Source organism: Centroberyx gerrardi, chromosome 4, assembly GCF_048128805.1.
Source record: "Centroberyx gerrardi isolate f3 chromosome 4, fCenGer3.hap1.cur.20231027, whole genome shotgun sequence".
Classification (NCBI taxonomy): domain Eukaryota; kingdom Metazoa; phylum Chordata; class Actinopteri; order Beryciformes; family Berycidae; genus Centroberyx; species Centroberyx gerrardi.
This window is the reverse complement of record NC_136000.1, coordinates 12,352,261-12,371,987: the sequence shown is the minus strand read 5'-3', so window position 1 is coordinate 12,371,987 and position 19,727 is coordinate 12,352,261. Positions and strand designations below refer to the sequence as shown.

Sequence of the window (19,727 nt, the reverse complement as noted above, 5' to 3'; positions counted from 1 at the left end):
GGTGAATCAGACATTGCAAAACAGCAAACATTACTGTAAGAGAGGTGATTCCTGGGAAAGAGTGAACATTTGAGCAAATGGAGTGGTAGGTGAGAGGAGATCCGCCCTTTGTGCTTTATGCAGCACATTGATCCCTGAGCTTATATCCTGCAGGGAGGACAGACCTTTGCTTTCTGTACAGAAAATATTGTCTGGTATAAAGTTCATAACATACAGTAGCAAGAGTAAAACTGCCCTGGTGGTAGCCAGTGCTGTCATAAGTAAACAGAAGCATGGGGGGGGGGGGGTGACCTGAGGGCCAGCAGTCAGCTGCTGACTGGGTTTGGCTGTTTATTTCCCTGAGAGGGTCTCCTGTGAGGCTTCGCTTCTCCCCAACAGTTGCTCCAAAGTTGAAGGAAGCAAAGGTCAAGTATTAGTTTAAATGCAGCCTCTGGCTAGCCGCTCTCTGCACTCCACTCTGTCAGCGTGCCATGCTTATTGGACTGGGCTTCACCAGACTAGACAAATGCACAGCCAGTTAATCATTTCCCTGACTCATCCTTTACTTTGTGATTAATCATTATTTTCTCCACCCGATCCTGGAGAGAATTAGAGAACCCACTGATTTAATAATAATCAGAGCACAAAATTAATTACCTTTCCGCTGAATAACTTCCACAAAAGAATGACTGATAAAGAAACCTTGAGCATAGTAATGACTTTGTGACACACAAGAGAGCAGTTGTCTGTTATTTCGAAAAGCACTTTGGAAATCTTCATCCAACAATGCTATATATGGATTGCATAATTTTGTATACAAAAAAAAAGATTAAGCAAATGGAAATAGCCATTTGGTTTGAAGGGGCTCTCTGAGGCTTTGGCACATTGTGTCGCTACGTGGGATCAAACTAAATATTTAGCACCTAATCTGCCGTCCTTATGGAAACAATGGTGTCTTTCTTTCAAGTATAATTAAATTTCCTCTTTGCCTCAGCCAAGAGCTATTTTAAGAACCTGGCTCTTATTTGTTCCTCGCAGGAGAAAATTATTTACCCAAACATAGGCTTAATTCATATTTGAGGGCGTTTTGCGTACCTCCCAGCCTTGACAGCAGAGGCTGAGTAGGTGACTCAGAAGGGGCCTAATCAGATTTTATATGATGTATGAAACATGAATTTTTCACAAGCTGAATGATATCCCTGGGGTGTTATACATATCTAAAATAAAAGGGATCAAAAAATAACATGGAGGGAGAATGGAGGCTTTTGTACAAGGTGTCAGTGGGTCTCAGAAACGCTAACAACTACTTCATTGAAAACAGATGGCTCATTAATTCTATCTTGTGTCTGGTTGGAAATTAAAGGACATGTTGAAGGTGGTAGTTATTATTCAACTGACTGGATGCACACACCAGACTCTACCCCTGGAACACAGCAATAGCCTTTGAACCTTATGTACCAATACAGTAGGTGCAAGTGTTATTGATCAAAACCATACCATTTGACACCCACACCTGCTCGGTGGTCTGCAGATGGTATCAATTCATGTCTTGTTACTGTACAGCGTGTCCCTTGGGATCAACACACACCTCAGCCTGCTGCATGAATATATGACTTCCTGCACACTGGGTTCAATGTGTTGTTTACATGATGTTTCTGTCATTGCGGAGGAAATGGCTCAGTGTAGAGGTGACTAATTTCACAGCTGATGTGGGCTAGCTTCTCCCCTCCATCCATGGGCACTGCACATAGAAAAGACAACAGACTTCAGCATGCTCAGAACAATATTCAGAAACTGATTATTGTTCAGGTTGATATCATTTTGTGTTGCTGGTACAACACAGACTGGGTAGAAAGTTTACTGTGCTATCTATAGTGTGCGGCAGTAGAAAATATCACTACCATTGAGACAACCGAAGCCCCCCCACAAATTATGTTTTTCCATCTTAAATCTAGGCCAAGAAGGATTTGTAGTCTCTGTTATCATAAATCAGGGAGATTCTCTGTGGTGCAGGGTGAAGTTATATAAGACGATTCATCCATTCAGAAACAACTTGAGCTGGGGCACACAGGGAGTCTTTAGTGGGCAGTAGAATGAGAGAAATAGATTAGAATGGAGTCCAGCCTGGTGCCAATGATAAAGGAGGAGGATTTAAAGTTCTTGGGCCGAATCTCAAGCAAGTTGATAGACTAGAGCTGAGGCTGTGCGGTGGTGATCTCAGCCTGGGTTATCTGTGTCAGAGTTCACACCTCAGCAAACATCCCACAGCCCTGGCACAGAAAAACAGGAAAAGGAAAATAAATCAATGAAGGAGTGAATTTTCTTTGCATCACCAATAGATTTGCCCAATTTATCTCACCTGTCACACATTCATAATGATGGACCTGCAAAGCGGCATTTTGGCTCTCTGGCCAGAGAAGCATTTGCCCTTTTGATGCGTGACTTGACTAAAAGTTTGAACTGCTTCAGCTCCAAAACTATTTTGTCAACTTCACAGAATAAATTCTGGCTGCTTCAAGAGGAGTCTAAGTTTACATCAGGGCCTGTGTGAGTGAGAGGTTAGAAACTCATGCCTTGATATCTAGCTGAGTCGGGGGGTTTAGACAACCTCAGCTCATCAAAGATGTTCTCATGTAAAGGCAGACATTGATTTGTCCTGTATCCTGCTGACAGGCGGGTCGTTACATTGACGAGAGGAGAGAGGACTGCAAGTATCTTTCCTCCCCAACAGGAGGTGAAATGAGTCCCAAGCTGACACTCCTCTGAAGCTTCTGTGCTGCGGTGAAAATTTGACCGCTCTCCGGGGATCTAGAAGGACAGGCGACTTCTCTTACACGTTACGCCGCTCCCTGCTGCCCTTTCTCTGTGGATCAGGGTGTCTATTCATTTGGAGCACACCAATGCTTAGGGCAAAATCAATCTGATCAGCTCCTATTAGTGCAGTAGTGAGAGGCCAATTCCATTCCCACATGCATTGCAAAGTGCTCTACGGGTCAAACCGTATTTAAAAATAATCCTTAGAATAATCCTCGGAATAATCCTTAGAAACCTGTAAATCTTGTAAACCTGCACAGAGCGCCAGATGGGTGTGGTTTCCCACATCAGGACAGTTTAGATGATGTAAGTTGTCATTCAGAGAAAAGTATACTAAATTGATTTTTAAATACTTTTTCTGTGATTATCTTAAAGCTGCACTAGTAAACTGCACACAGCACGCTCATGTTTACCCAGTCTGTGATTGTTTGAACCGAAAGATACCAAAAGGATTACAGAGGCAAAATATAACATCTCAATTAGTGGGGATGGGACGCTCTTATCGACTACAGCCCCACTTTGTGATTTAGATTGATAAGACAGGTGTATTTTTACATAAAATATCTTGCCTAGTGCAGCACTCAACAAACTTTAAAGCACTATCCTATGTGGCAAACAACACCCACCCAGCAACTAAGTAGGCAAAAACAAATTTGACCCAGGTTTGATTGAAAAACTAAATTTGAATTGAATTTTGGAAACAGCGCTGGTGTGGAGTTTGTTGTTGATAACCATTGGTTATGGTTTATTTATTTTCTGTAGAGCATCCAGCAAGGTAGTCTTTAGCCATGCGTAAGTATAATAAGTATGGAAATGGGTAGATAGGGATGAGGAGGGATGTGGATTGAGAAAGTAGTCAGGTGTGACCAGCCTGCTGCCTCAGGGACACAGACATTATTCACATTTCACTGGGAGACAGAATTTGAGATATGAATGACTCAGTCAGCAAAGCTTGGAGGAGACAAATGACACAGAGAGAGAGAGAGAGAGAGAGAGAGAGAGAGAGAGAGAGAGAGAGAGAGAGAGAGAGAGGGGAGGAGAGGGGAGGAGGAGACAGATAACTTTCTCTGGGAATTTATAATGGGCCAAAAGAACAACAAAAGCAAAAAGGAGAGAAATAGAGAGAGCAATGGAGATGTAAATTTGAATGAACGTGCTTCATTAAACTGTGTGGGATTCATCAGAAGAGACAAGAACAGAGCACATTTCAATGTTTTGCTCACACTCAAATAATAAGACTTGCACTGCCTGCTCATTACAAAGACAATTGAGAGCCCCCATACAATTATATGATTAGGTAGCTTTTGAATCACCTGGATAGAAGATGCCCCGAGTGCAATGTGGGAATTTATATTATCAGTGTTCATAAAAACAGCAATAACCCCATGATTCATACTGAATATTTCCACCCGTGTGGCTCAGACAGCATCATACCAATTACCCTGAAAACCGTAAAGCCCCCATCTCCATCAGTGAAAGAAAAACATCTCACACAGCCAAGAGTAGGCCCAAGAGGAAAGCAGGGGAAAATGAAAATGGTGGGCGATTACATTGGGGATGCAATCCTTTTTCACCAAAGAAGCCTGATTCTGCCAGGCAGATTTGCTGGTCTCAGGTCTGGTCGGTCGCCCTTCGTCTCTCAGTCACAATCCTCTTGTGTATAACTAACTGTATCTGTAACTAACTGTAACTGTGGAGGGCTTTCCACATATACAATAGCCCAGTGCCTGTGTATCTGCATGGGGTCAAAGGCTGGTGGGAAATGCGAAGGACCTTTCCTATTTTGATGCTGCAGGGGGAAGATAAACGTGTTGACACATCTCCCAAAGTCACTATAAAGACTTATAACAGTTAACGTTAGAGTTAAAGTTGTCATATCCTAGGGGAATGTTAATAATCTTGATTGTTTGATTGATTTCATTTACCACAAACAATAAAATACACTGAACCGTGGGGTAGGTAGTTGCACTGATCAACATGCTGCAAAATGGTTCATAACTCTCATAACTGTGCTGTTCCCTGTGGCAGTCTGAAACATAATTAAGCAAAATGCAAAATACCTCGAGTGATTGACTGCAGATAGCAGGACTGTCAGGATACCACAGTCTGGACTGCAGATTACTTCCTATTTTCTGTCTCATCAGAGAACTCTTTCAGGGACTGCTACTGTAAAAAAAAAAATACATGAAAATAAAAATTCTGCTTGGCTATTAGCTGGCACTTCTCAAATATTGCTGATGATGTTTACGGAAACCAGAATGTTTTTACTACCTTTTGTTGCTGTTATTTTGACCCTTATTTTGACCCTCTATAATTGGCTGCTTGTAATGTTGGTGTTAACATGATTTAAGCTTATTCTACTGCACTTGTGAATTGCTCTGGATATGAGCATCTGCCAAATAGCTAAGATGTAAATACATAAAGGTCTGCTGTTTTGATTATCAGTCATTCCTCTGGAGATGGCCGTTGGCTTGTTGATTCTCACAGGAGATGGCTCTCCTCACATTAGCCAGTAGTTTCATTTTCACCCATTATCACTTTCAGATTTGATTATTTTTAAACCTGTGCATTTTTTTCCTTCAATCATCTGCTTTGTGTCCTTCTGCGACACGATTTCAGGACTGCAGTTAAACAACTGGTAAATACAATAACCGTTTCATTTGTTTAATCTATTTCTTCCATGTGTGCATATGTGTATCGGTGTGTGCATGCGTATGTATCTGTGTGTGTGTGTGTGTGTGTGTGTCTGTGTGTGTGTGTGTGTGTGTGGTTCAAAGTATTTGTGTGAGTGAAGCTGCATGTGAGAATGGTCACAAGAGTCCGTGGCTTTGACAGAACTAATGAACTCTCCAGTTCTGAGCCGTCTGATTTATAGCCACAACAGAACCAGTGAGACACGGGGACAAAGCACACCCACGCAAACACGTTTAAGCTCATGTAATACATGCACACACAGCACCACTGTGTCCTTGGTTACCAAGTTAATGGCTTATCAATAGTTTTTCAGCTGAGACATATTTATTTGCCCATCCACAAGTATCTTGGGCAAGCTATGCAATTCTGCTCCAAGCTACATATCAGCACAATAGAGAAAAACAAAGGAATCAACCATCGTTCCACCGTTCCCCTCGAGTGACAATAAAGATCTGAACTGAACTGAACTGAACTGAATCATGACAGTACAATCAAAATAAATGGAAGCGTGAAATTACAAGACACAACGTTCTGGCTCTTGGTGATTCAGCGTGCAATGATCAGGCCTGGTGAAGGAGCAGCCTACAGTTTTGGCCAGGACAAGTGGCAGAGGAGAGACCAGAGAGACCAAGAGACCTGACTGTCTCAAATATAAAGTTGTAGGATGACTAGGGCCCAGACCTGATTTAATCAGTTTTAGTTTTTGCAAATACTGTCTGATTAAATCCTACTTAAATGCCATATGGGTTGAGTTTGTCCCATGGGACAACACAATGGAGCCAAAAAGTTTACAAAAACACAAGGGTATGAAAGTCAGTTTGAAAGTCAATCTGGTATTCTCTTCTGTGACTGACAATTTACCTGATTCTATCTGAATTATCCTCATGCAGTAAACCCCACACATCTGACACTCACCAAACAGGTTAAAACAAAGGGCAACAATGTTTTGTGAAATACTATGTGACCCAGATCTGTTTAGCATAATAAAGAGAATATTCAAAAACATAAAGGCAAGGAGGGAGGGAAGGGGAATGAGAAAGAGAGAAAGAACACACAGGATCAGAGACAACTAGATGTTGAGGCTGTATGAGCAGCAGGTTGGGGTTTCCTTCCTGCCGACATGTACATGAACAAGATACTGAATCCCAAGCAGCTCCGGGGGCTCTTCTGTCTTTGACCTTGCACTCTGACCTCGCTGTGGAGGGGGCAAGTGGATAGAGCACCATGACAGACAAATAAATAGAGTCTATGGTCAAGACACTGCAGGTATTCTGAGAGACAACAGATAGGGAGTTACAGTATGTGGGATGGAGGCAGAGGCAGAGACAGATAGGCACCATCGCTGATAACAGTGTGGGTGAAATAGATGCTGCTGCTAATGCCCCCTGATCTTTATGTGTTGACGTGTTAATGGTTGGTTGGACCACTATGAAGGGCAACAGCATTAAATAACAGCCATACGGTGCATACGGTGACGGAGGCATACAGTGCATGCAAATATACAGTATGTAAGACATAATAGCCTGTCACTCAAATATATGGTCATATGAGAGTGAATAACCACTAAGACAGTTTTGAGAGTTGGTTTTCTTTAAATTGTATTTTATCCATTCAACCCTAGGTGATGGACAGATACAGAGATGGACTTGCTCATGAAAGTCATAAGGCTTTTTTTCTTTGGAACAGCGCAGACTAAACTGATTTGCCTGGGGAAAGGTGAAGGAAAAGAATAGGCACATCAGTCAACAATAGGTCCATCACTTCTTTTCTTTCAGATTTCCATGAACAGTGCCAAGCCTAGCAGGTGACTGGGTCAGACACTTGAGACTCCCCACTCACCTGAGCTCACCAACCGTTGCCATGCCAACAGAAGATATGGCCACAAGGCATGACAGATGTGAGTATGGTTCTTGCCAACCGGGGGTAATACTTGTATATACTAAAGATATCTATCCTACGGTGTTTCATATAGAATATTTATTACCATAAAAAAAGAAACGTTTAATTAAATTAAAGGCCAATTTCTCAACTGGAAATAACCAGCAGATAACCAGCAATCCACTAAAAAAGTCTGTGACAAAGGAAAAAGCAAGGGGCAAAGGAGAGAGGGCCCACCTTTGCTCTGCTAGGATTCTCCAAGATATCTGATTCTCATTTCAGAGGGGTGAGCGGAAAACCAGAATAAAAGAATAAACACTTTCATTAGGTTGTTAAAATGTAAAAAAGTTAGCAGCTATATCTCAAAGAAGGTATGAGTGTATGGGCAGCTGGGCAGCCATTATGGTCCTTGACAAGCTGGCAGAGCGGAGGTCCTGCCCTCTGTGGAGGAAGACGTCCTGCTGCTAATGGTGTATTCCTTCTAATGAGCACACATCCAAATGACCACACATCCAATCACGCAGAGCCGAGCTTCCAGGCATTATTCAGCAGCGAGCATGTTGGGGGAAGCAATTGAAATGATTTAAATGGCAATAAAAGAATGAATTAAACAGTGCTTGGTTGCATGCTGATAATCTTAGTGTGACTGGAGAAGATAAGCAAACACTTTCTTTATGGTCAATTAGATCCGTATTTTGCGTAATGTAATGTCATTGTCTCTCTCAAATGAAGACAACTGAATATGTCTTGTTGGTTGGTTCTAAATTTCATTTCACATTTTATATCCTTAGTGGGCTCTTTTTATCTTAAATCCATAGGTTTGCTTCCATTTCTTTGGCATGAAATCAAAATCAACCCCAGATTGATCCTGACCCAGGAGGCACCGGATGCCTTAGGGCAGATTTTCCCATACAAGAATGCAAATTGAATCAGCTACCACTCCCAGCCCAAGAGCAATAGATATCTGTGCTGAGCAGGCGCTGTTATTTCCACAAAAGACAGAAAGAGGCTTTAATGTGAAAGAGCCTGCATCCAGTGGTGCCACATATCAAAGTCTGAAAGTGAACTTGAAATTGCTTAACCCCTCTGAACAATGGAGCAGAAAATGACCAACACATCAAAAAAGCAAGAACTGAAGAGGAGTGACATTTTGCGGCATCAAGAATAGACTGCTTAAATGGAAGACTTGCTGCCTACCATCTGTTTGAAAATCTCTCTGACCTTAGTCATTTCATGCCATTCCACTTTCCTCCTCACAACAAAGAGGAAAAGTAAAAGCATAAAATTTAAAGTGCACTAAGAAGGCTCATTCCACTTTCCTCCTGACAACAATGAAGAGAAGTAAAAGCATACAATTTAAAAAAGTGCACTGACTAAGAAAGCTTTGCAAATGCAACCCACCTTGACCTAGCTTATAGGGTTTCAATATGAGTAGACTTGAGAAGAAAGGAATTTCCAGCAGGAACAATATAATGAGTAATGTGAAAGAGGGGAAAAAGTTCTATTAGTTTGGGGAGGTAGCTTGAATATGAGCCTTGAGTCCTTTTAATTAAGCATTGATCGGAAGAGCAAATAACAGTCTATTATCTGGGTATCTACTCCAAATCTGTACTTGATGATTGTCTATTTTATTTACCTTTGAAAAGACTGGAGTGGAGAAGTACAGTGGAAATCAACTGATTAATTTTCCAGCAGCTTACTGTCTCCATCATCCAAAGGCTTCTCATCTGCAAGACAAGTCCACATCCACCCAGGAATTCATGGCTCTCAAGTTGTCATACCACACACACTGTAATTATGTTGTTTTTGTTTGTTGGCATATTCCTCTGAGACACAAATACATGTGTGCATTTCACCAGAGCAGCCAGAAGCAGGTTTGGGTTTCCTCTTGCTGAAGGACACTTTGACAGAAGTGGACACATCAACAGTCACATCACCAGTTGCAGGGATCAAGCCTGTAGCCTTCAGGCTATAGGACAGTCTCTCTAAAGACCTGACACCCTGTCGCTTGAAGTAGTGATGCTGCAGCTTCAGTCCTCTAGTCCCTCTAGTAGCCAACAAGGCTGTCGAAAGCTGTCTACATTCCATCGCACATTTCTTTCCTTAATAATACCTGACTGACTGACACACTGTTCTCGGCCAACGTAAGCGTTCTCCTTCCACTTAATGGTAACTGGTTTGAAAAAGCTTGGAAGAGCCTGGCGGAGGCTGAGGGGCCAGCGGATGGACAGGGAGAGGAGAATTTAATTATCCTGACGGTTAAAGCCCCCACCTCTCTCTTTCTCTCAGAAATGTCTGGCATCTGGGCTTCATGTGGCAGCTGGAGACGAGAGAGGAAGAAAGAAAAACCCAGAGAGCGTTTCTGACTGCCTTTGGATCACATGGCTGTGAAATTGTTGCCATGGCTGAATGGTACACCTGCCTGGATTCAAGTTTCTCAAGTGTTCATCATGCCGACTTGATGCCTTTCAGAGGGAGAAACCGGCTTTGCGGGGAAGGAGCTATTAACCTATAAAAGATGTGCGGAAAAACATCTTCGAACCGCTCTCTTGTGCTTCTCTACTACTTCAGTTAGGAATCTCATCCAATCCTATTAATTTAGAGAACATTTACTAAATACTGAGGAGTCTTACAGCTAGTTAATTAGCCACTGAGTTTAGATGAAGCCAGATTCATGGCCAACGTGCAAGCTGTCCCTGAACCGCTGGCATGCTGGAGTTCTCCCAATCACCCAGAAGGAATTCATGTAAACAGCACTTTGATCCCTCTCAATGACGTCAACCACACAGACCCCCATTCAGAATGAATGAGCCTCACAATTTGCAAGCAGGAGGGTAATTTAGAAACAGTGGCGATTTGTGACGCTATAAGGAGTTTGTGCCGACTGCAGTGTTTGTTGTCAGTAAAGCTCACATGCTGCGGGGGCAGTGAGAGTTCAACGTTAACGACATGCCACCTGTCACCTGTTGTCGGGAAATCATGGCACAGGTGTCCGCCACCCGATAACACACTAGTGTTTCTACACAAATGTAAATAGCAAGAGTCAACGCAATAAATAATTCAGATTTTATTTTGTTCTTGAGATGTTGTCACTGTATTTCTTGAGGAAGACATAGGATACAATTTAAGACATGAAGTATCTGTAGTACAAGTATCTGAAAAACTTCTAACCAAAATGAGATGCTTTCCTATTACATGTATTATTGACACTGCCCCCTAGACTCCAAGATATATCTGACCTGAATTTAAACATGTATAAAAGGTAAAATTGGACCCTGGTAAAAAAAATCCTGATATGCAATCCAGGTCTGGAATGTTGAATGTGTAAATTAAAAAAAATTCTGGCATATATGGTACAATTCTCATATTATGAAACAATATAAAATCACACTGGAGGATCTCTGCAAAGGTGCGACATTATTTACATGATATAACTATCACCCCAGGACATTTTTACAAATTGGCACATTAATGAGTAAATGATTTTAAAATATAAAAAGGCACAGAGCTGCTTTGTATTCTCTTAAATCTCAGCAGAATTGACATTATAGGCATCGTCCATTATTCTATGGATGATGGCTGGAACAGATCACAGATGCTCAGTTGTGTTTTAGACACAGAAAAGGCTGGGTACAGAGGCTCGGTGAACCTGTGCTTGAAAGAATGCAGTAAGGCTAGACTGCCCCCTGGTGTCACATTAAAGAATGATAAAATGCCCTCATCAAAGTCCAGTAAGAGGCCCACCCTCTGCAGCCCGTCTGCAGCCACAGGAACCGCCACCTTGTCATGCAGAGCTTCCACCTTCCTCTTCTCGCTCCCCAGGCACCAGGAGTACGGGTTGAAGCCCAGACGACAGCTGTCCTTCTGGCCCTTCCTCCCCATCTGACCCTCGCACAGCCCCACCTTCCAGCGGCCGTCATCCAAAGACACCTCCACCTCCCAGTACCAGCGGCCCTCCTCCAGGGCGCGGGCGGCCAGGACCTGGGGGAAGGAGCTGAATCGGGCCCCCTGCTCTGTGTAGGCCTGCTGGGCCTCGCTGTAGGTCACCCTCCTGTTGTTCTCAGACAGCAGCAGCTTGGGGTGGGCTGTGTCTGCGTCCAGGGAGGGGATGGTCCCATCTGTACACAATAAACAAATTAGACTCATAAGCAAGAAGAAGATTAAGACTAATTGGATATGCCACATAGGGGTCTAGAGAATGTCTTTAGTGATTTAGCTCAATTAGTTGCGATCCATCAGTGAGCCGAAAGTAAACAAGCGTTAGTCTCTCACAGATCAGTCTGTAGGGGTCTCTGTCCGGCAGAGAGATGACCACCGTGTCCAGCCGCTTCTCTGTCCACCTCTGCAGGAATGTCAGCCGGGCGCGGTCCACTTCTTCTGGAGCTTCCAACTCCTCAACAGAACTCCCCATGTCACCGACCCTGGCAGCGAGGAGCAGAGGAGGGGAAGGACATGAGACTTCCCCCGAGACAAGGACTCACACAGACCACGTCCATTATATTATACTACAATAGGCTGCCACTGATATTAATAATATGCCGGTCAGCATAACATTTCCATTGACCATAACTGCTTTTGTCCATATGTATATGTATGTATATGTATATATGTACAGTATATGTATATGTATTTATATACATGTATATGTTGGCTGGTCAACAAAAAGATGTAACATGTTTTTCTCTAGAGGTAAAAAAGTTACCCAAAGAAGCAGATGTAAGAACTTAGAATTTCTATACAGGCTGCCTACTCAAGGCTATTCAGGCTGGCTGCTTTGTTGGCACCTTCAGCTATTGAAATGTTCAACAAAGCACTGTCTTCCATGCAAGGTAGACGTTTAAAGGAATATGATTACTAAAATCACTTACATTTGGATGATCTTGCTGTATTCCTATCATGAGAAAAAGAAGAAAAAGATGAAAAAACATTTGAATAATAACCTTGTGTTAGCTTCAAGTAGCCCACATCTTATGTTTTAGCAACAAATGAACAAGCTCTGCTTCTATTATCCATACTCACCATAATGAAGGCCTGCTCTTGGACACGTTTGTCCCCCTTAGCATCAGCCAACCCCTCCAGAGTATGGAGGCCTTGCTGGATGGAGATCAGGGAGCTCTGGAGATGACTGAGCCGGCCCTCCAGGCCCCCCAGAGCCCTGGTCTCCTCCTGCATCACACACTGAAGAGCTGACTGCTCCTCCTGTTCCAGGGCCTCCCTGATGGCCCCGTACTGCTGCTGCACCCCCGCTCGTGCCTCACTTAAAACCACCTGGGGAGGAAGGACAAATATTTCCACAGAGACACAATGTAATGTAATGTCATGTAATGTGATACTTTGTTGATCCCTATAGGGACAGTTCTCTTTTCACTTGCCCTCCTCCAGGAAGGACAGAGTGCAGGGCCAGCAACAGAGCAACAGCCCTGGAGCTGGACTCACTGGCCCAATCCCAATGTCCTCCCTATGCCCTACGCACTGAACCCTCACAGACTTTAACTGACATCACCTGCGTGCTCAGCGAAAATGTGTAAACCCAAGGGCTCAAAATGGTATATGAAGAATGCTGTTTGATGCCAGAAAGCAGTTTCTGGCATCACGTTTGTATATAAACTACAAACTTAATCAGTTTGTAGTTTATATACTGTGCTAATGGCTATAGAAAATACTCTTCATTCTACTAGAGGATAGCCTGCACTACTTCATTACACTATGTTGTACCATGTAGCTTAATATAACCTTCTTAAACCTTTAGGAAAACTTTTAATATGAGTTTTCTTTTTTCCTCACATGATCTATTTATTCTGTCTTAATGTTGCAATGTTTTCTCTTTTAACTGTATCTTGAATGTAGTTAGACCCTATTATGTCTGTTTCTCTCCAAGTTCTTGTTAATTGTTTATTTTTCCATAATTATGTTTTTTTGCTTGATATTTTCCACATACATCAATATTAACATCACAAATGCTTTGAACTGTGGGTAATTTCCAAGCAAACTCAAGCAAAGTCTGCAGAATTGCGGACTTGCTGAAAGTCTGTATCAAAGGCTCAAAAAGCCCACTAGGGAGCCCACATGCGCTTGGCAGTTTTACAGCGGGACGACCCTGAACCCTCGCGGACTTATCGGGAACACGCCTCAAAGTCTGTGAGTCAGTGACTGTGGACACTGGGATTCGGCCAAAGTCTTGCTCAAGGACACTGAAGCAGGGTGGATATTTGCTGACATGGGGGTTTGAACCTGGGTCCTCCGGTTGAAGGACTGCCTCTCTAACCACTAGTCCACCATGCAACAAACAGAAAATGTATTGTTAAAGCTTCTTGGATACTGACTAAGGATCATGTTTTCTTCAAACCAGCAGCTTTGAAATCAGCCCTTCTATTTTAGGATATTTTTATGATTCTGGTCCTGGGAATGTGTAAGCCATATCTCAGCTAACAATACAATTCAAGATATAATATGGGGTTCACAATATGACATTATCACAATTAAATTCAAATTAAAACACAGAATTTGGGCTAGGATAAATGTAGCTCTCCCTTAATACGTTGATTTAAATGTATAATGAGGACAAACTCATGCTAGTTTTGCATGAAATGATCCTGATTGACTGTTGGCAGGACTTCATCTGACTGGTGACTGGCTTTGTTACCCATTTGTAGTTTGCATATATAGGGTTAGGGATAAAAGTGAAATCACTGAATACATGCTTCAGCTCCATGATGCTTCATAATATATGTTATGGCTACACAGATTAGCTTACATATCTATAATGACATGCAAGTGCGTCTGGGTCAGAACAGAGCTATTAAACCAAGATACATGCTTGGATTAGTGATCACTGTATAGTCAAGCCTCTTACTTGGAAGTCCTTTTTCTTCTGCGTGAGTTCAGCCACTGTGTTCTTCAGTCCTTGTTCAGTTTCCTGCAGCTGTTTAATCTCCTCCTTCAGGTTTCCCTGGAGACAATCATGCACAGAACTCATTAAAACCACCGTTTGTCTCTCCTTGGCTTCTCTGCACTGTTAATAGTGCCAGGCTATATTTACATCTATCTCAAACTTTGACCGCAATTACTTTGTATGCCTAATACAAAAAAAACAGACCTGTGTAATTACTTTGCTGCTAAAAGCTCTTGTAATATTGCTGTAATGTAACCAACTGTCAATATCATATCTTCTCACCCTAAGCTCTCTCTCCGCCTCCCTGATGCTGATGCAGGTGTGATCGCGGTGGGAGCCGATGACGGTACACACGGTGCACACACACACCGCACACTGCCGGCAGTAGATACGGTTCATCTCCTGGTGCTCCTGGCACCTCCAGGGCGAGATGTCCTCCATGGGAGCGACCAGGGTGTGGTTCTGGAACACAGGGGAGTCCAGGTGGGGACGCAGGTGCTCCGCACACATGGAGGCCCCGCACACCAGGCAGGTCTTCACTGCGGACTGCTGCCCAGCACTGGGGCAGTAATGGCAGGGCACAGGGCCGGTGTTGGTGCTCTCAGGCCTGGGAAAGATACTGACACGCTTAGGGGAGGCCGAGGTGGCTATGGGACGTTTGGTGAGCATAGGAGGCGGCCAGCTGATACGGTGCAAAGAAGATTTTTCTTTTCCTGGAGTTGAAACCCCAGGAGAGAGATTTGAGCAGGCGGGGGAGGCAGGTTTCTTCGATGATACATGGGTTTCTGTCACTTGTGTGTCTTTCCTGGGGGGTGCAGGTGCATCACATATATCTACTTCGTTGGAGCCGTCCGAGTCATCCAATGTGATGACTTGTTCTGATTCGGGCTTGATCTGCTGGATGGAGACGTCTTGAGGCACATCACTTATCAGTATTACACTGCTGCCAGAGGACGAGTCCCTGGATGAGATGCCCTCACCACCCACAGACTGTGCAGATTCTTGTTTCTCTGCTTTCTTGGACGGCTCCACATCAGTTGACTGGCTAGGTTTATCTGACAAGGAGGTGGTGGGACGCTCAGTATCGCTGGACAGCACATGGGGAGCAGGAGAGTCCACTGTTGGTCGTTTTGTGTCAGGTTGCTCTGGTGCAGGTGTGCTGGCCTTTCTCTTCCCAAGGAGGCGGCTGGTGAGGGAGGGCCTGCCCAATGTCCCTTCATAATTACTGGATGTGCCTTTAAGTAATAAAATATATGAAAAGCAAAACTGATCAGCCTGCTTCACATTAACACACATTCACACACTGGAGCAGTTAGAGGTTTTGTGCCTTGCTCATAGGCACCTTGACAGTAGTTACTGACAGAGGGGATGGCATTACTCATTCAATTTCCTCACACATTTTTTACCCAGCTGGTCTGGGGATTCAAACCAGACCATGTAGTCACATTCCCACTTCTCTAACCTTTAAGCTATGACTACAGCTAATTCTTTATTTTACTTTAGATTTTTTTTTTTTTTAAATACTTGTCTTGTTACTGATTGCTATAATTGTTGAACCACACAGGCCTAAAAATCACTGGCCATTACAATCCATTTACTGTAAGCCAGTGGTTCTCAAAGTGGGTACCTTTAGCGGCTCCCCAGAAAGATAGGGAATAGTTATATTTGATTATAAACTAATGCATAAGAAATTCCTCCAATTAGTGGATGTATAAGAGTACTCTAATAGGTTTCAACCTCGTCAAGTACAGTGTAGACAGTTATTTAAATTTAACACTGAGTCAGCAACACCACAAATCTTCAACATAGGGTATCTCCTAGGCAAAATCCTATCAAATGGGTATGTGTGGGTGGCCTAGTGTGTGTCTATATAGGGGTCCGTGACAGGAAACCGCGCGTGAACCTCTTAATATCTGCTGCAGGCTAAATTTACTACACTACTGTACCTGCGCTGCTGCGAGGGTGCGCTCGTTGACTGGAGGCGGACGGCCGTGTCACGATGCCGTCAAACGGCAGTGTCTTGTACACCGTTTTACACCTCCACTCCGGACAACGGTACGGCCCGTTTGGAGAAATGCTCCACAAGTCTCCTATACAGCGTTGGCAGAAACGGTGGTTACACTTCAGGGTGACAGGCTCCCGAGTCTGCTCGTTGCACAAAGGACACACCGCCGGGGTGTCCAAAGAGGCACCCATTTTGTTTATTATTTTGTCTGTTTTTCTGTTTCCGCAGTGGTTAAGAAACGAAAGTCAGGGGCGGAGCCAAATGTTTGAATTACGCTCCACCTCCTACTGGTGCATGTCCTTAAAGGTACAGTGACTTTGTTTTTCTGGGGGATTCAAACAAAGTACTGCAATCCAGGGGTTTCTCCAGAGTTTTTCCAGTCAAGTACTACCAAGTAGATACGCATTAGACCACGGATCCGCAGTTTTTAAGATTTTATCCTTAGGGGCCAAATTTTCTTTGAGTTAGTTATGATTTTGCATAGAATTACATAACTGTCTCTGCCATATTTTTCACAAGGGACCCCCTGGAACCCCCCTCAAGGACCCCTGAAGGGCCCCAGACCCCACTTTGGGAACCACTGCTGCAGTGCTGACTTCGAAAGACTGACTGCACTGAATCAGATAATACATGCTTCTAAATATTAATATTTTTACCAGCGGAAAAAGCCGTCTCTGTAAAGAGTTTGGTTGTTGTTATGCACTATAGCAGCAGATGAGAGACTACTAGACTATTTTCTTTTCTTGGTTCACTTTTCTCTCCTTGGCATTCCTTTCTCTATTGTGGTCTGGACATGTGACTTGGATAACAGACCTATTGTGAATTGTGAGTAGGAGGTTAATCTCATAATCTCATAGGTTTATCTCTGAGAGGAACTGCACTGTCTGAATTGTGTTGCCTAGAATTATGGGGAGAGATTTGTGCCACCAGACCACTGAATTTGAATTATGTGTTCTGAATTTGTATGTGTGAAGGTTGGCATTTGAATATGAATTTTTAAAAATTTTACTTGTATTTGCTTGTTTTAAATTTCGTTCTTCAATATTCAGTTTAAATTGAATTGAAAATCAGTTTAGAAATTTCTGTTAAATACTCACAACACAAACTGTATTCAGCAATTCAAAGCCATTAATTCATATTTGATAGTTGATATTTGATAGATTTCAGATTGAGGCAACCTCATCAACCATTAGGTCAAGATGTTTAAAATGATGTTTGTATGCAAAATCTAAATACTCCTTTCACTTCAAACATGGTTTGAGTAATCCATGGAGTAATGCACCAATTTGTCAAGGCATCTATAATCTGATGATCTGTTTTTTTCAATAACTGTAGCAGAATTCAGTTGTCTCTTTCAGGTTTTGCAATGATCGTAATCCAATTACATCCTAAACCCACCACTACTGTCAGAGAATTGCAAAATCATTGGGGTTCATAAATGGCGATAGCTGGTGTATGCTGTCTGTAAAGATGGCCTCTGAACTCTTCAGAGAAACTTTACTGCTAATTAGCTGCTGCTCCTGCATGTCCAACTCATCATTAAGGGAAAATGACTTTGTACAATGTGACTGGTTATTCTAAATGACTTGTGTTATTTTGTATTTCGCTGTATGCCTTATAAAATATAGGACAGAGTAAACTACTCTTTGACTGTGGCTTTTGCACATCATGTATCTCTCGCTTTAGTGATGCAACTTCCTTCCCCACAGAATGTGTTGTAAAGATATCCATCTTATGAGTGAACAAAGTGTCAAAAGTGCTATCCCACAAGCAAAATGAACAAAAACAAAGCACAACCGTGTTTTACAGTGAAAACCTTTATTAAGTATTCATATATTCTTAAAGGAATCTCTTTCATTGCTGTTTGTTATCCTCCTTCTTCATATTTGCTAACTGTTTGGTATCTATAGGATATCTATTTACACAGGTACATATCCACAGGTGAGGCTGGGACAGGCCTTCCGAAATTATTACCACCATAGTTCACTCCTCCTTCACCCTGCACTCCTTCATTTTAGGAAGGAGGGATGAGATGACAGTGACTATACTCCAACGCCATACTTATTACCCTGTATGTCCCAACGAAAGAGAGAGAGAGAGAGAGAGAAAGAGAGAGAGAGAGAGTGTAAGAGGTGAAGACAGAGACGGAAAGAGATTTAGCTACACAACAGGACAATTGTGTGTGAGGCTGACATATTGGTTCACTAGCCTAACAAACTATTGCACGCAGATAGACACACACATGCACACTAACACACTCACACTAACACTCATGTATGCACACACACGCACACACACACACACACACACACACACACTCATACAGCAGCTACAAGTTCTGGAGCAGACAGTCCTAATAGCCCCCATCACAGTGTAGATACCACAGACTAAAAAATATTAAGATTCTTCTCAAACTGAAGCGCTGTGCAAAGTTAGCTAGCAGGGCATTGAATGGATTTAGTTAAAATTCCTAGAACATCTTTAATATTCACTGTACATATTTCAGTCAACTTTGTAATACAAGTATTTTTTTTTTTTTTAATCATATTCATATTCATTATCCTCGGAAAACAGTCTTAAATATCTGTTCTAGTAAATTAAGAGGAACAAAGGGGAATGTGAGCAAAAGAAGAAGAAAGAAAACTTTCATTTCATTGTCATAGCTTACATATGAAACACAACAGAGTTACATCAACCCAATATTATCTGAAAATGAGCAGTTTCTTCTTTTCACAAATAAAACATGACACACATTCAGGCGGTGGTACACATATCTAAGTGTTAACATAGTTGAATACTTGTAATTACAGAGTTTGTTGATGTATGGTGTGTGTGTGTGTGTGTGTGTGTGTGTGCACACCCACAGGTGCATCTTTACATGTATATGTATGTGTGTGTAATTACAGAGTTTGTGGGTGCATTTTTTTGTGTTTGTGGATGTGAGTGAGCTGGCATATGAGTGTGTGTATGTGTGTGTGTGTGTGTGTGTGTCTGTGCATGTGTGTGTGTGTGTATGTCTATTTCTTCGTCTGTGCTCGTAGGTGTACAATTTCAACCCTGTGCCTTTCCAGGTAGGTAGTGGGTAGTCCATACTTCTCAACGGGACAATAACAGTCTCTGCCCCGGCCATGGTCTATGCAATGTTGTGCAAGGGTTAGCTCTGTAGACACATGGGGTTATAAGTGCACCGGGCTCTGTCTAAGTGCCGGGGGAGAAGCCTAGAGACGACGTAGGGACCGTGAGCAGGATGGATGACATCAAGGGCAGGTTACACTGGGTTTGTGGTAGGTAGGTGTGAACGGCAGGCTGGCTGGCTGCCTGGCTCCCTAGAATGACTGTATTCCTCTCTTCCACTGCCCCGGACTGCCTCCCTCCTTTAAGTTGGTGTTGAGGGTCTGGTACATTATGAAAACAGACACATGGAAATTCAGGGACCTGAGAGAGAGAGAGAGAGAGAGAGAGAGA

The 19,727-nt window shown here is 42.8% G+C and overlaps 1 protein-coding gene across 1 annotated transcript; it reads right to left on the bottom strand.

The window, feature by feature from the left end:
• Positions 1-10,432: 10,432 nt before the first annotated feature.
• Positions 10,433-16,458, bottom strand: LOC139910306 (tripartite motif-containing protein 14). The gene is made up of 7 exons (XM_071897570.2): positions 16,204-16,458; positions 14,540-15,492; positions 14,219-14,314; positions 12,385-12,633; positions 12,234-12,256; positions 11,638-11,786; positions 10,433-11,483 (listed from the first exon to the last, which is right to left on the bottom strand). Exons 1-7 carry the CDS (start codon positions 16,451-16,453, stop codon positions 10,927-10,929), a joined length of 2,277 nt encoding a protein of 758 aa, XP_071753671.2. The 5' UTR covers positions 16,454-16,458; the 3' UTR covers positions 10,433-10,926.
• Positions 16,459-19,727: the final 3,269 nt, after the last annotated feature.